Raw genomic sequence first — 16,632 nt, 5'->3', positions numbered from 1 at the left:
AGTCCATAACCATATATAACATAACCAATATCTTAACAATTTTGCATTTTTAATAATACACTTTTTCAAATTTTTTTCTTTTCATGTGAAATCTAAATTGGCCAAGTTTTATCTGAATGACAAGTAAGATCATTAAAAGTTCTGAATCCAAAAAAGTTACTGACACTACAGTACATGATAGGGCATGAAATTGTATTTAGCAAACATGTTTATTTTCCTTCCGATACAAATGTAAATGTATATGCATATTTAAAACAAATAAGGCATGGATTGAGATATAAGAAGCATTTAATATTATAAAAATGGTTTTATAGGATCTTATCTGAAAATTTACTTTTTCACCTACAGTAGGTAAGACCCTTTTTAGCACAGATTACATGTTTTGTCTGATTGAAATAAGTAGCCTTCTAATACAGAAACTGCTGAAAATGCAGAATTTGCCAGTAAGAAATTGTGGCTTAAGCAATATCCAAGAAATAATTATGTTTCTTCATCTGCTCTAAAATGTAATGTTCTTATGATGAAATCAGTCACGAGTTGGTGTTTTGTCTGCTAGAAAAAGAGTCACCAGTGTTAAAGTGACATACTGTAGTGAGAATTGAACAATGGCAGGTGTGACACAGAAACTGGCTTGTGTAAGGCTGCAAAACATGATTCACAGAAAGTGGATGAAATTATCTGCTTTTCTCGTGCTCCTGCTTAATCTATCACACTGCTTTGCTTATCCAGGTAAGTTGCCTTGTTTATGACATTATAATCATTTTGGTTTAAAAAAAAAAAAATTAAAAATCTAGTCAGCAAAGTAATACCAAATAGAGAAATTGCAAAGAAACTATAGTTGATAAAATTGATAAAATAAATAGTTGTTTAATAATGTTATACGTAAAATAACATGATCCTAATCTAATTTACAGTAATGACACAACAGCACATAAATACTGTAGAACACATGCAGTTGAAGATGTGATCAAATGTTGTGAAACTGTTTTTTAATTCAGTGCTTGCTAAATTCTTTTCATAGATGAAAATTTTTTGATCTACAATGCACAGAAGAACAAATGCTTGACGGACAACTTGAGGTTTATAGCAGTGTGTGACCCTCTCAGCCTAAAACAGCAGTTTCGTTGGACTTCTGAGAATCGAATTTTTAATGTTGCCCAGAAGAAATGCCTTGGTGTAGGGAGCAAGAAAGAGGGCAATAAACTGCAGTGGTACATCTGTAATGCCCCAAACGACCTCCAAAAGTGGGAATGCACGAATGATACACAGTTTAGCCTGAAGAATGAGTCTCTATATTTGTCTCTTCTGGGAGAATCTATTTCTCTAACAATGTCAAGAAAGCAGGAAGACAAGAGCCAGTGGACAATACATGGAACAACAGACAACATTTGCTCTCAGCCATATCAAGGTATTACACTAAAAACATATTTGTGACTTTCCACAAAATTTCTTTTAAATTATTTATTAGAACTATTTTAATGCTGTACGTTTTTTTTCTAAATTATCTAAACCCAATGTGTATGATTTATGTATTTTACTGTGTTAACTTTACTATCATTTAGCAACTACTCACAAAACTAGGAAATAATGTTGACTTCCTACTTGCATGCTTTTTTAAAACTCCATTTGCATATTCATTTAGAGAACTTTAATCTGATTTGATTTTGTGCATTAAAATGGGATGTTTTCAGTATTTCTTGTTTTGTGTCAACTTTTAGGACTAAGGCCTAGATGTCCATTAAGTGGCAATGATAATGCTTAGATCATATATAGTTTTTACGGTAACAGGACTTTAGCAGGTCATTTACTGTAACTCAAATAGTAAAAAACATACTCAAAAACAGGACAATGGTTAGTTCCCTTTCAGGGGAACTTCGAGCCGCGTCACGAAGTGACAGCTATGGGGAGATTGCTTCCAGAAATCGCGTTTTGAAGACATATCTAATCAACTTCAGATTTATGCGGCACGCGGAAGAGTATAAATAGGTGTCAGACAAACCTATTACAGCTTCCTTCGCTTCACAAGCAGAGACAGAACACTGATCCCTCACAAAAAAAAGAGAGAATAAAACACGTAAACTCATGTTTACTAAAACAGGCACTATGTGTGCGGCTAAGCGCTGTATTCATCCATGCTCCAGGGTCATCGAGCCAGGTGTTACACAAGCTTTGTGTGTGATGTGCCTAGGCGCAGAGCACGCTGAAGCGGCTCTGACCGAAGAGGAATGCGAAAGTTGTGCTACCCTCTGCGGCGGAGCCCTTCATGCTCGCCTGCGTTTGTTTACCTTGAAAGCCGGCGACGCTGCGCCTCTCAGACGGAGCGTGCGTTCGTGGGGCTCCCGCGTCGAGCTGGAGAAGGCGGCTAACGATAGCTTAGATTCCACCTTCTCTGGTTTGGACAGCAGGTCCTCAGAGGTTTTAGATCCCGTGGGGGTTATTCCTCGCACCGCTAGCGTGCTGCTAGCGCTAGCCGCTAGCTCGCCTCAGCATCTCCAAGTGTCTGACTCAGACATAGGGGAGGGAGAGGGGCCAGCGCTGCATGTAGTGCACAAGCCAGTGAAACATGATCCCCCTATAGGTGATACAGAGCTGCTTGAGTGTTTAGTTCAGGCTACAGAGAAATTTGATATTTCCTGGCCACAAGTTCAACAGGAAGCACGATTTCGAGGAAAATGGGGCGAACGCATCCCAGAACCTAGGATTAAACCCTCAAGGAAGGGTCTGTTGTCCAGGAAGTGCATCATCAACTAACACGTTCCTGGAAAAAGCCATATTCCTCTCGCATTCTTGGCCCTTTCACATATGACTATTCTAACCTGATTCAGGGCCATGAGAGAGGTTATGGGGCGATAATCGAGGGTGATCTCGCGAGACATCTGCCTCCGACTTCAGCGTCGTCACTCAGGCCCCCAGTGCTCCCGTCCAGACCATGCCGTACATCTGCTAAGATCATTGGTACAGCTTATACGGCAGGGGGTCAGTCTGCAGCCTGCATGCACACTATGAGTCCGCTGCAAACATACCAGGCTCACCTTCTGCAGGAGCTGGACGAAGGAGAGGGTGTAGGCCCTGATGCAATTAAGCAGCTGCGTCGCGCCACCGATCTCTCCATTAGGGCGGCTAAGGAGGCAGCACGGTGCCTGGGTAGATCTATGGCGGCCAATGTGGTTGTCTACAGGCATCTGTGGCTCAACCTGGCGTCCTTTGGGAAAAAGGATTGGAAGCTTTTGCTGGACGTGCCGATCTCACCTTCCGGGCTTTTTAGCGGTGCCGTCCACGACGTCCCCGCCACTATCCGGAAGTCACAGAAGAATGAGGCAGCGTTCTCCAGCATATTCCCTTTCCGAGCTGATTATGTGCATGCCGCCACTGATCAGCCCAGCACCAGCTTAAGGTCCTCCCATCATCTGACTTAGAGACAGAGTGTCGCTGCTCGTCAGCCCCCGCAGAAGCAGAAAGGCTCAGGCAGGTGCAGTATAAGGCCCAATACCCTGATGGGTCCAGGTTGCGGCGGCTCCCCCAAGGGGTTCAGCGTTCATCGGCCCATGTGGCCATTACTGCTTCTTCTTGGCGACCACAACCAGGAGCCAAGAGTTCGGCTCCACTCAGCTCTTCGGGGCCCCCATCACCAGGAAACAGTCTTGTCAGGCTGGTTCCTCTAGTAGAACACATGAACAAGTGGAAAGCTCTTCCAGATGTGTCTCCGTGGGTTCTGCCTACAGTGGGAGAGGGCTACAGGGTTCAGTTCAGAAGCTCCCCACCACGGTTTAATGGCGTATAGGTACACTGGTGAAACCGGAGCAGTCCCAGGTAATAGAAGAGGAGGTAAGGCTCTCCTGGCAAGGGGGGCTATCGAAAGGATTCCTCAGTCCCAAAGAGAGTGCGGCTTTTACAGCCGCTACTTCATCGCCCCCAAGAAAGGTGGGGGACTGCGACAATTCTGGACCTCCGAGTTCTGAACCGCAGTTTGAGGAAGTACAAGTTCAAAATGTTAACGCTCAAGCATGTTGTGACCCAGATCCATCCAGCGACTGGTTCGTCAGGATAGACTTAAAGGACGCGTACTTCCACGTCTCCATCTTTCCTCAACATCAGAAGTTCCTGAGGTTCGCCTTGGGGAGCGAGGCGTACCAGTATCGGGTGCTTTCATTCGGCCTAGCTCTGTCACCCCACATCGACGACAGGCAGATTCTTGCCCACTCTGCAAAAATGGTGGCCCGTCATCGGGACTTAGTTCTTGATCACATCAGAGTGCTGGGGTTACAGCTAAATGTCAAGAAGAGTGTGCTTACGCCGTCATGCGTCACCTCTTATCTGGGCATCATATGGGACTCCACTTGGATGTCAGCCCGCCTCACATTCAGTCACTCCTTTCTAGCTGCGCTGTCACTGTGAGGAGCTTCCAGTGGCTGCTGGGCCTTATGGCAGCAGCATCAAGCATAATACCGCTCGGCCTGCTGCACATGAGGCCGCTCCAGTGGTGGCTCAAAACCAAGGGTTTCTCCTCCAGAGGAAGTCCATTCCGCGTAATTCGGGCTTCATCCCGTTGTATTCGGGCGCTAAGGGTATGGAAGCAGCCTGGGTTCCTGTCCCAAGGCCCTGTTCTGGGCGCCACGTGCCACCATGTGACACTGACAACAGACGCCTCACGAACAGGATGGGGAGTGATCTACAGGGGCCGCTCCGCACAGGACCTATGGAAGGAACATCAGCGCGACTGGCACATAAATGCTCTCGAAATGATGGCAGTCTGGTTAGCAATGAAGTACTTCCTTCCAGATGTCAGGGGCCAGCATGTGTTGGTTTGCACTGACAACACAGCGCTGGTCGCCTACATCAATCATCAGGGGGGTCTGCGTTCACGCTCACTGTGCAAATTGGCATCCCAGGGGGACCAGGGCAAGCTCCTCTCGTTACGGGCAATGTTCGTCCCAGGGTGCCTCAATCAGGGGGCAGACCTTCTGTCCAGACAGAGGTTGTCAGCAACGGAGTGGCGTCTGCACCCAGAGGTGGTCGAGATGATCTGGAGGGAGTTCAGGCGAGCAGAGGTCGATCTGTTTGCGTCTTGCGACACGACCCATTGTCCACTCTGGTTCTCCCTTTAACACCCAGCACCTATAGGCCTGGATGCCCTAGTACATCAGTGGCCACGCAGACTCCTGTATGCTCTTTCCCCTGTCGCACTGCTCCCTGCGATTCTAGAGCGGGTCCGCGAGCGGAAAGTTCGGCTCCTTCTAGTGGCCCCGCTTGCTGGCCCACCCAGATATGGTTCTCGGACATAGTGTCTCTCTTGGACGGGCAGCCTCTCCAGCTGCCGATCAGGAGGGATCTATTGTCCCAAGCTCACGGATCGATTCTCCATCCAAGACCCGAGCTGTGGAATATATGGGCGTGGCCTCTGAATGGGGCGCACCTCATAGACGCTGGCTTTTCCCAGGAAGTAGTCAGCACCATACTAAGCTCTAGAGCCACGTCCACGAGAAAATTGTACACTGCCAAATGGGGGGTTTACACCTTTTGATGCAGGAACCAGCTGTTGGATCCAGCTCAGTGCCCTGTGGGGACCGTACTGGACTTCCTGCAGGAGCGGTTCTCTGCTGGGTCAGCCCTGTCCACTTTAAAGGTTTATGTGGCCGCCATTTCCGCATTCCGCTCTCCTGCGGGTGAAAGATTCCTGTGCCATGACCCACTAGTGTACCGTTTTCTCTGTGGTGCGTGGAGGTTAAGACTTTTCAAGGTACCCTCGTGGGACCTCACCATGGTGTTGGAGGGTCTGTCTCAGGCTCCGTTTGAACCACTCACGGACAGTAACGAGAAGTGTGCAACACTGAAGACCCTCCTCCTCCTGGCCATTCCATCTCTCCGAAGGGTAAGTGATCTGGAGGCGCTCTCAGTAACACCGTCCTGTCTTGACTTTGCCCCTGGGCTAATCAAGGCATTTCTACATCCAAGACCTGGATATATTCCCAAGGTCCCTACTAGAGTGACCAGGCCATTGGTGCTCAAGGCCTTTAGTCCTCCACCCTTCCTGACGCCGGAACAGGAGAGGCTTAACCTTATCTGCCCGGTTAGAGCTCTCCGTCACTATGTCCTTGTCTCATCGGCGTGGAGACGGTCTGACCAGCTATTTGTGTGCTTTGGTTCCCCAAAGAGGGGCTTACCAGTGACCAAGCATACGCTCAGTAGATGGATTGTGGAGGCCATCTCCATGGCTTATGGGGCAGTTGGCGAAGCCTCTCCGCTCTCAGTCCGGGCGCACTCCACCAGAGGTATGGCGGCCTCCAAGCCTCTGGCTGCGGGGGCGACACATCAAAAGGTCTGCGGCGCCGCCGAGTGGTCCACCCACGTTACCCTAGAGACGTTTTCTTATCTTAACTTTTTTTATCTATGAATTATTTATGGTGCCATGTAAACGTGGCGTAAATGTCCCATATTTAAATTTTCTAATATATTTTAAAATATGGTTCTTTAAATAAATTTAAAGAAAAAAATCATAAATTTACCATTTTTGGTAGGGAAGCCTTTATTTTATTTTATTTTCAGCGTACTCTTCTGCATTAGGGACTGTAAAATGTGTAAATGCATTTCAGTATAGTTTAGATAACGTTGCAGATAAGATATAAGTGTTTTTCAGTAAAGTGTTTCAATTTGCAAAAGTAAACATGGAGAGAAACTAAGTAACAGGTACTCCATTTTGTATTTTTACAGAATCGTATACACTTAGAGGAAATGGCTTTGGGCGTCCGTGTCATTTTCCATTTAGGTATAAAAATAAATGGTATGCCGACTGCACAATTGATGGCTCCTCCAACAAACGCCTGTGGTGTGCAATTGAAAGTATATATGAAGATAATGAGCTCTGGGGTTATTGCCCGACACGTGAAACAGGTACAGTTTAATCAGTTATGTAATTACTGTATTATTTATATATATATATATATTAAAAGTTCCTATTCACATTATTTTCCTTACAGATGATTTCTGGACCAAGAACCCTCTAACAGGAATGCATTACCAAATAAACAAAGAGTCAGCACTTACCTGGTATCAGGCCAGAAAAAGCTGTCAGCAGCAGGGGGGAGACCTGGCGAGCATCACTGAGCCCCACGAGCAAACACTCATATCAGGTATTATCAGAATATATAAAATACATACATTTTGAGGCAGTGAAAATGTACACACTATCTATCTATATATCCATCTATCCATCTATCTATCTATCTGTCTATGGATATTATACATATTAATATTTATATTCCTTATTCAAATCCATGATAATGTAATAGAAACCTCCTGGTCTTATTCACACAGGTTTGACTCAGGGAAAAGGCCCAGTGCTGTGGACAGGGCTAAACAGTTTAGATCCTTCAAGTGGATGGCACTGGATCAATGGGCAACCTTTACGCTATTTAAACTGGCTAAGTGGTGAGTCACTTAACTGCACTGTACAGTCCCTTCCGAGGTAAACTTCTGAGAAACTCCATCAATATGCAGTGTCATGTTTACTGTAATACAGGAACATTTATTTAATCTGTGGATCTATTCATTCATTTCTTCAATCTTTTGCTTTGGAATAGGACAACCATCTTCTCAACCAGGCCGAAGCTGTGGGGCAGTAAATCAACAATATGATTCCAAATGGTCCACTGATGATTGTTCTGCAAGACATGGATATATCTGCCAGAAAGTCCTCCAAACTCCTACCATTCCACCAAGTAATCAGTCTCTTCATTATGAAGTTTTTTTTATTATTATTATTTGCTAGAACATAGCTTGTCTTTGACATTTTTAAATGTTGTATTTTGTCACTTTCTGTCCAGTGGTGCACACAGGTTCTTGCCCCAGACCATGGATACCTTACTTAGGTCACTGCTATTATCTTAATCGAGCCAAAAAAACATGGTCAGAGGCAAAAGATTCCTGTCGTCGTGATGGTGGGGATCTGCTGAGCATTCTCAGTGTAGAGGAACAAAGCTTTGCCATCTCACAACTTGGATACTGTGAGTTCCCTATGCAGATGCTTTCTAGTGTTACATAAATTTAAATTATTTATTCAGTATGGTTAGTAAGGTATAAAATTCAGTAAGGCATGAAAAACTGAGGTCTACACATTTAGCAAATTATATTTAATCAAATTTTGTCTATTTAATTTTAATATGTTTTTGTTTAAATGACTGAAATTGCAACATACTTTAAAAATAAGACTATTTAAAATTAATTTTAATTATATGAAATAATACAAGTTTTCATCTGTTGATGCCATGACTTAAGCAAATGAAGCTAATTAGGATAATATTCAAAATAAACTACAGATTAACAAACAGATTAACAAAAGAGTGCTAGTAAGAATTAATGTATACGTGCAGTTAAAGGAAATTTCAATTCATGAAACCACTTGATTTCAAGTGATTGCATTTCTATTCTGCAAATAAATGTGACTGATATAATATTTGTATAGCACTTTTAGCAATTGTCATTGTATCAAAGAAGCTTTACAGAATTAAAAGAAAATTATGGAAATGTGTATAAATTAGCTATACTGCTTATCCCTGTGTTGGGTTGCAGGGAGATTGAAAAATATCCCAGGGAGTGTCGGGTACACTAAAAGGCACACTCTGAATGGACACTCTGACTAGCACTGATGCATTTAATTTTGAGATGTTGGACGTGTTTGTGTCCAGTTAGGATAAGACATAATGTAATGTAATGGTAAATAAAATAAAAATAAATAAACAGATAATTTAGGTTTGCTTATCCATGCAAAACCAACCTGTCCACAAATAGTTTTTATCTTTGCTCCTATTAAACCATAGGATAATCTGCAATGCAATATTATGTCGTTAGACCAACTAAAATATAAAAATTTACCAAGATTATGAATAACATTTTTACAGTTAAAACAGAAACATTACATTGCGTTTTTGTTATGAACTTTTAAATAAGGTTTAACTTTTCATGTAGTCTTAAAACAATTCTCTCTGTTAGAAATAGTGCTAATATTCATGTGATTCTTTACTATTTGTTTTGATCAAATTAAACAGTAAAGACAGACGAGTTGTGGATCGGTTTAAACGACCTCAAGACTGCGATGTATTTTGAGTGGAGTGATCATTCCAGTGTCCCATTTGTCTCATGGGAGATCAATGAACCAAGCCACAATGCTGACAATAAAGAGGACTGTGTTATAATGAGAGGAGAGGTACATTTTCTGCTTTACAAACTCATTATAATTATACTCTGAGCAGGGCTTACTTAAAAGCATTAATAATTTTGTGAAGATTATAGTTTAACATGTGTAACATTAGAAGGTACAATTGTTAATTAAATTTTTTTTTTTTCTAGGAAGGCAAGTGGGCTGATGAAATCTGTAAACACAAGTATGGATTCATCTGTAAGAAAGATGCAAATTCAACACCATCTATTAATGATACAGTTATCACAAGTCCTGGCTGCAAGTCTGTAAGTGTTTGGTTTGCATTTTGAAGTGTCAATTTGTTATTGTTGATATTTTCTTTTCCTCTGTATGTTTTAAGTACGTTCTTGCAGAAGGAAACAACATTGTTAATATCTCGGTACAAAAGAATTTATCATTATAATTCTAATTTTAATAACAATAACTTTAATAATTAAGGGATGGACCAGATATGGATACTACTGCTACTTCATAGGAACAGAAATTAAAACCTTTGATGAGGCCAAACAGATGTGTGTGAAATCTGATTCTTATTTGGTTGACATCACAAACAGGTCAGAGCATTATTGTCATGAAAATGCCAATTTTGGCCATGGATTCTAAACAGAATGCAATTCATGTGATGTTTTTTAACATTTAGGTCAGGCATGTTTTTCAAGTGTCTCTATGTCTGTTTCTATCAGAGTTGAAAATGCCTTCCTGATCAGCTTGGTAGGGATGCGACCAGAGAAGCACTTCTGGATTGGGCTCTCTAATACCAAGGATCGACACACTTTTGAGTGGACTAACAGCCGAAAGGTTTTGTACACTCATTTTAATGCAGGAATGCCAGGTAAATGTTGATTCGAGGTATCCAGTCTATAATATTGTTTCAGTACACATTACAAACCCTAAAATGCTTGTGTAATCAATAATACAAAGCTGAACAGACTTGTAATCTTCAAACCACAGGGAGGAAACAGGGCTGTGTCGCCATAACCACAGGAACACTTGCTGGACTATGGGATGTGATAAGTTGCACAAATAAAGAAAAATATATCTGTAAGCAGATGGCCGTGGATGTTATCACTACACCAGCTCCCACAACCATCCCAGCTCCCAACTGCAGCAACGAATGGTTCCCACTTATGAACAGAGACTTCTGTGTAAAGGTATATTGACGATGATCATGATTGCAGTCATGTGGGTGTGTGTATACAGTACCAGTCAAAATTTGGACACACTTTCTTATTCAATGGTTTTTCTTTATTTTATTGTTTTCAAGATTGTATATTAATACTGAAGACAATGAAATGATGATAGAACAAATATGTCTTAGGCTCAGTGTTTCAGTCCTTCAAAGTAGCCACCATTTTCTTTGATGATAGCTTTGCATACTTTTTGCATTCTGTCAGTCATGAGTTAGTCACCTGGAATAGTTTTTCAACAATCTTGAAAGAGTTCCCAGATGTATTGAGTACTTGTTGCCTGATTTAACTTCACTCTCCAGGCAAACCCATCCCATACCATCTCACATGGATTTAGATCAGGTGCTTGTGGAGTCCAGGTCACCTGATGCATCACTTCATTATCATTTCCTGAACAAATAGGAAAAGTTTTTTTATAACCTTGAAGTGTGGTTGGGGTAATTGTCCTTTTGAAAAATAAATCATAGTTCCAATACAGTAAGTGCAGTCCAGAGAAGATGACATGTCACTGCAAAATGTTGTGGTAACCATGCTGGTTAAATATGGCCCCAATTGTGTCACCAGCAAAGCATCCCCACACCATCACACATCCTCCAATATCCTTCATATTGGGAACCACATGTTCAGGAACCATTGGTTCAATCTCTCTTCGTCTAACAGACACGGTTTACTAGTTTTCCATAATGTCCATTTGTTATGATTCTCGGTCCATCAAGTCTCTTCTGTCTTTTCTCTTTACTTACCTGAGTGTTTCTTACAGTACCATGGATTTGTACAGTACGTCTAGTAAATACTAAATAAGGGCTATTGGCGCTGTACCCACCATTTCTGTGCACAAGACAACTGATGATCTAAAACACATTAATATGGCAAGAAATGCCACGAACAAACTTTTGGACACAACTGTGAATTGAAAAAAGGTGACCTTGTGAATCTGCTGCGAGAATGCCACGCATGTGCAAAGCTGGAATCAAATCTAACTACTTTGCTACTTTGGACAATCTACTTACTTGGGACTAAATCTAAAATATAAAACATTCTGGGTAGGTTTAACATATTTTTGTTTACTATAAGATGATATCAAAAAGTTTCAAGAATAGTTTCGTAACACGCCAATATATAGCAGCACAAAGCTGGATGTGCAGTCACAGGGAGCATCAACCTTCATACAGTGCCTTGGCAAAGCATTTATCCCCGTGAACTTTTCCATGTTTTGTCACATTACAACCACAAATGTAAATGTATTTTATTGTGATTTCAAGTCCTAGACCAACACAAGGTGGCATATAATTGTGAAATGAAAGGATAATGATAAATGGTTTTCAGTTTCTTTTTTTAAATAGATGTTTAAAAAGTGTGGCATGCAATTGTACTCAGCCCCCGTGAGGCAATACATTGTAGAACCAACTTTTTGGGCATGTCTCAGGTCTGCCCATTCTTTTTTCTAAAATAGGTCAAGCTCAGTCAGATTAGATGAAGAGCATCTGTGAACAGATTCTCAATCGGACTTCCGTCTGGACTTTGACTGGGCCATTCTAACACATAAATATGCTTTGATCTAAACCATTAAATTTTAGCTCTGGCTGAGTGTTTAGGGTGTTAGGCTCCATCCACCAGCTTTCCTGTTCCTGCTGAAGAAAAGCATCTCTCACACAGCTAATGCATTAGCTAATATGCACAGCTAATAGTTGTCCTGTGGACAGATTCTCTCATTGAGCTGGGGATTCTCTGCAGCTCCCCCAGAGTTACCAGGGATCTCCTGGCTATTTTTCTGATTAATGCTCACCTTTCCCTGTATCTTGGGCATGTCTTGGTGGGTTTGCAGACGTGCCATGCTTTTTACGTTTTTGGATAATGAATTTAACACTGCTCTGTGAGCTTGGGATATTTTTTTATGACCTAACCCTGCTTGAAACGTCTTCTCAACTTTATTCCTGATCTGCCTGGTGTGTTCTCTAACAAACCTCTGTGGGCTTCAGAGAACAGTATTCATACTCAGATTAAAGGGGTTGTCCGGGTAGGGGATTAAAACAAATCCACACCACATTTTTCAGATATTTATTTTAACTATTTATAATTTTTCATCTATTTCACAATTACAGTATGTGCCACACATGCTGGTCTATCACATAAAATACCAATAAAATACATTTATGTTTATGGTGGTAACGTTAAAAAAAGAAGGTATTTCACAGTAATTGTAAAGTAAATAAGTTAAAAATATACAGTGGTGTGAAAAACTATTTGCCCCCTTCCTGATTTCTTATTCTTTTGCATGTTTGTCACACTTAAATGTTTCTGCTCATCAAAAACCGTTAACTATTAGTCAAAGATAACATAATTGAACACAAAATGCAGTTTTTAAATGATGTTTTTTTTTTTATTTAGGGAGAAAAAAAATCCAAACCTACATGGCCCTGTGTGAAAAAGTGATTGCCCCCCTTGTTAAAAAATAACTTAACTGTGGTTTATCACACCTGAGTTCAATTTCTATAGTCACCCCCAGGCCTGATTACTGCCACACCTGTTTCAATTAAGAAATCACTTAAATAGGAGCTACCTGACACAGAGAAGTAGACCAAAAGCATCTCAAAAGCTAGACATCATGCCAAGATCCAAAGAAATTCAGGAACAAATGAGAACAAAAGTAATTGAGATCTATCAGTCTGGTAAAGGTTATAAAGCCATTTCTAAAGCTTTGGGACTCCAGCGAACCACAGTGAGAGCCATTATCCACAAATGGCAAAAACATGGAACAGTGGTGAACCTTCCCAGGAGTGGCCGGCCAACCAAAATTACCCCAAGAGCGCAGAGACAACTCATTCGAGAGGCCACAAAAGACCCCAGGACAACAACTAAAGAACTGCAGGCCTCACTTGCCTCAATTAAGGTCAGTGTTCACGACTCCACCATAAGAAAGAGACTGGGCAAAAACGGCCTGCATGGCAGATTTCCAAGGCGCAAACCACTTTTAAGCAAAAAGAACATCAAGGCTCGTCTCAATTTTGCTAAAAAACATCTCAATGATTGCCAAGACTTTTGGGAAAATACCTTGTGGACCGACGAGACAAAAGTTTTTTTGGAAGATGCGTGTCCCGTTATATCTGGCGTAAAAGTAACACAGCATTTCAGAAAAAGAACATCATACCAACAGTAAAATATGGTGATGGTAGTGTGATGGTCTGGGGTTGTTTTGCTGCTTCAGGACCTGGAAGGCTTGCTGTGATAGATGGAACCATGAATTCTACTGTCTACCAAAAAATCCTGAAGGAGAATGTCCGGCCATCTGTTCGTCAACTCAAGCTGAAGCGATCTTGGGTGCTGCAGCAGGACAATGACCCAAAACACAAATCCACCTCTGAATGGCTGAAGAAAAACAAAATGAAGACTTTGGAGTGGCCTAGTCAAAGTCCTGACCTAAATCCTATTGAGATGTTGTGGCATGACCTTAAAAAGGCAGTTCATGCTAGAAAACCCTCAAATAAAGCTGAATTACAACAATTCTGCAAAGATGAGTGGGCCAAAATTCCTCCAGAGTGCTGTAAAAGACTCGTTGCAAGTCATCGCAAACACTTGATTGCAGTTATTGCTGCTAAGGGTGGCCCAACCAGTTATTAGGTTCAGGGGGCAATTACTTTTTCACACAGGGCCATGTAGGTTTGGATTTTTTTTCTCCCTAAATAATAAAAACCATCATTTAAAAACTGCATTTTGTGTTCAATTATGTTATCTTTGACTAATAGTTAAATGTGTTTGATGATCAGAAACATTTTGTGTGACAAACATGCAAAAGAATAAGAAATCAGGAAGGGGGCAAATAGTTTTTCACACCACTGTAAGTAAATAAATAGATTACAGGCTAAATGATAAATATATTGTACAGCTGTTGTGGAATGATCAATAAGCAAAGAAATGTTCTATTTTATCATGGAAATTGTGTGAAACTGGGCAAATCTGCCACAAAGATGCTTGACATGATTCATCAAGTTTACTGTGATGCTGCAATGAGTTGTTTAAGGTGTTTTGAGTGACATGTGCGCTTCAAGTGTGGAAGAACATCACTGATGATAATAGATCGGGAAGCCCTTCAATGAGCTCAATCCCAAACAATCCACAACACTGCTACCATTCTCAATCCTCACCTGTGATTTGAACATGCACCATGTTGCTGCAAAGTTCCACCGCACACAGCTGACCCAAAGTCTGCCAAGGACTTTGTCAGTGTGCCGTGGATAACCTGTCCTTCAAGTCGATGATTATTACTGGTGAAACTAGGGTGTATAAGTTCGACCCTGAGACGAAGCAAAATTCCTCACAGTGGAACACCCCATCATCTACAAGGCTGAAACCAAGTCAACCAAAAGCATACTTATCGTCTTCTTTGACATTCCCTGCATTGTGCATTTAAAATTCATTCCTTGGGGCCAGACTGTCAATAGCGAATTCTACTGCGAGGTTTTAAGGCATCTGAGGGAGGACATACGATGTAAGTGACCTGATCTATGGAGCGTGAATCTCTACATTTTTTGATACCCCTTGTACAGTTTCATACGTTCTTTCATAGTTTGGATGTTTTCATTATTAATGTGTGTGTGTGTGTGTGTGTGTGTGTGTGTGTGTGTGTGTGTGTGTGTGTGTGTGCATATGTATTTATAAATTCTCTAAATCCATTCTCTAAATGTATTTATAAATTCTCTAAGTCCAATTCCAATAGTCTAGGTCTGTGAACTCAGTATGCTTTCTAGTTCACATTTTCTGAATTGTTGCCTAATGAAACCCTGTTTTGTTCAAGTTATTTGACATGGAACGTGAACAAAAGAAGACCTGGTTTGAAGCTCTCGACTTCTGCAGAAAACTTGGGGGTGATCTACTAAGTATCCATGGGCCTTATGATTTGTACTCGATTAAACATATCAGGTAAGATTGCAATAATTTTATATATTTATGTGCAAATTCATTTCCATATAAATTTTGAACATATTAGAGCCATTTTATATCCAGGCCATTCGATTTAAACCAGAAAGTATTGTGCAGAATAGGAGAACATTGTTATGAGACTGAAAATCACCTTTATCTTAACCTCGGCCACTCAGCAGGGATCATTATTCACAGACCTTCAGCCTTCTTTAAAACATTTGCACCTTTTGGCTGTAAGTCTCACCACCAAACTGTGCTTAAATTTTTCTGTAAATGAATTAATGTGAACTAAACAGAACAAGGTAGCAAAAAGTAGCAGTGAGAACAGATCCAAGACAAACTAAAATGTGAATACACAGAACCTTCATAACCTAACTAATTAAAGACTAAATGGAAAAACCTGTGAAACAAAAATGTGAATCACCATAAAAGACAAAAATCTAACTCCAACATACAAGTCATAAAAAAAAAAAAAATCAGTTCAGTACTGTAGGTGCATGCTCAAGGGCCCAAGAGTAATAGCTTGGTGGAGGGGATGGGGTTGGACCCATGACCTTCAGATCAACAATTCAACATTAAACATTGTTACACTCCTGCACCCTGGAACATGTGTCCACCTTTTGATCAAAATGTGAACTTGGGATAGTTAACGTCTGTATGAAATCCCTGCTCAGAAAGAGAGGAAAATCTTTACATATTCTATCATTAAAACACAAAATGCAAGCAGCTTTACAGTTTTAAAAATTGACAGTAGAAACCACAGCTATGTTTAATACTGTAGTTACTGTAACAGCATTTACACATGCACAATGTGATGGGAGTTTACAGGATTTGGACTAAACAGCTCTGTGGCAAATAAGAAAACCACTTGTTACTGTGGTGGAGCCCTGAGGAATTGGAAGATTTGCAAAGAGTTGAAAATCTGATTACGCCACACTGGGTAAGGCCCAGGCACCTTAACTAATTAAATCTCATTGTAGGCCACACAGGTCAGTTCACAAGGAACAAGGCAGGAGACATAGATATCATAAAATCAAAGTTTTGTTACAAAATATATTCCAAAAAATAACTATTACATTAGGAAAATAAGCGATCATTGGGAGCTACAATGCACATATGATGCTTTAGTATTAGAACCGAGGCCTAACAGCGTGGCATAAGGGGACAATCGGCCTACACAGCAAAGCACCCTTCACTTCAACCAGTGGCACGCACAGAACACTGACACGAGGACTTCACCCCTGCCTTAGGCACTCGGCTCCTGTACCAACAGAAATCAAATTCTGCACTTGAACATAACATAAAATACCATAAACACAACTAAGGAAAAGACAA

At 41.2% G+C, this 16,632-nt stretch overlaps 1 protein-coding gene across 1 annotated transcript in view; it reads left to right on the top strand.

The window, feature by feature from the left end:
• The first annotated feature begins 573 nt into the window (after positions 1-573).
• Positions 574-16,632, top strand: part of LOC128526145 (macrophage mannose receptor 1-like) — a 38,258-nt gene continuing 22,199 nt past the window's right edge. Inside the window, exons 1-13 of the mRNA XM_053497738.1 lie at positions 574-729; positions 1,022-1,408; positions 6,709-6,888; positions 6,975-7,127; positions 7,312-7,425; positions 7,578-7,715; positions 7,821-8,000; positions 9,042-9,199; positions 9,343-9,459; positions 9,632-9,747; positions 9,877-10,025; positions 10,145-10,344; positions 15,173-15,297. Of these exons, the coding sequence (XP_053353713.1) occupies positions 606-729; positions 1,022-1,408; positions 6,709-6,888; positions 6,975-7,127; positions 7,312-7,425; positions 7,578-7,715; positions 7,821-8,000; positions 9,042-9,199; positions 9,343-9,459; positions 9,632-9,747; positions 9,877-10,025; positions 10,145-10,344; positions 15,173-15,297 (2,141 nt within the window). The 5' untranslated portion in view covers positions 574-605. The remainder of the gene's footprint in view (positions 730-1,021; positions 1,409-6,708; positions 6,889-6,974; positions 7,128-7,311; positions 7,426-7,577; positions 7,716-7,820; positions 8,001-9,041; positions 9,200-9,342; positions 9,460-9,631; positions 9,748-9,876; positions 10,026-10,144; positions 10,345-15,172; positions 15,298-16,632) is intronic.

The sequence above is a fragment of the Clarias gariepinus genome, chromosome 1 (genome assembly GCF_024256425.1).
Source record: "Clarias gariepinus isolate MV-2021 ecotype Netherlands chromosome 1, CGAR_prim_01v2, whole genome shotgun sequence".
Taxonomy (NCBI): Eukaryota; Metazoa; Chordata; class Actinopteri; order Siluriformes; family Clariidae; genus Clarias; species Clarias gariepinus.
The sequence above is the reverse complement of the archived record's forward strand: the minus strand, read 5'-3'. Positions and strand labels throughout refer to the sequence as shown.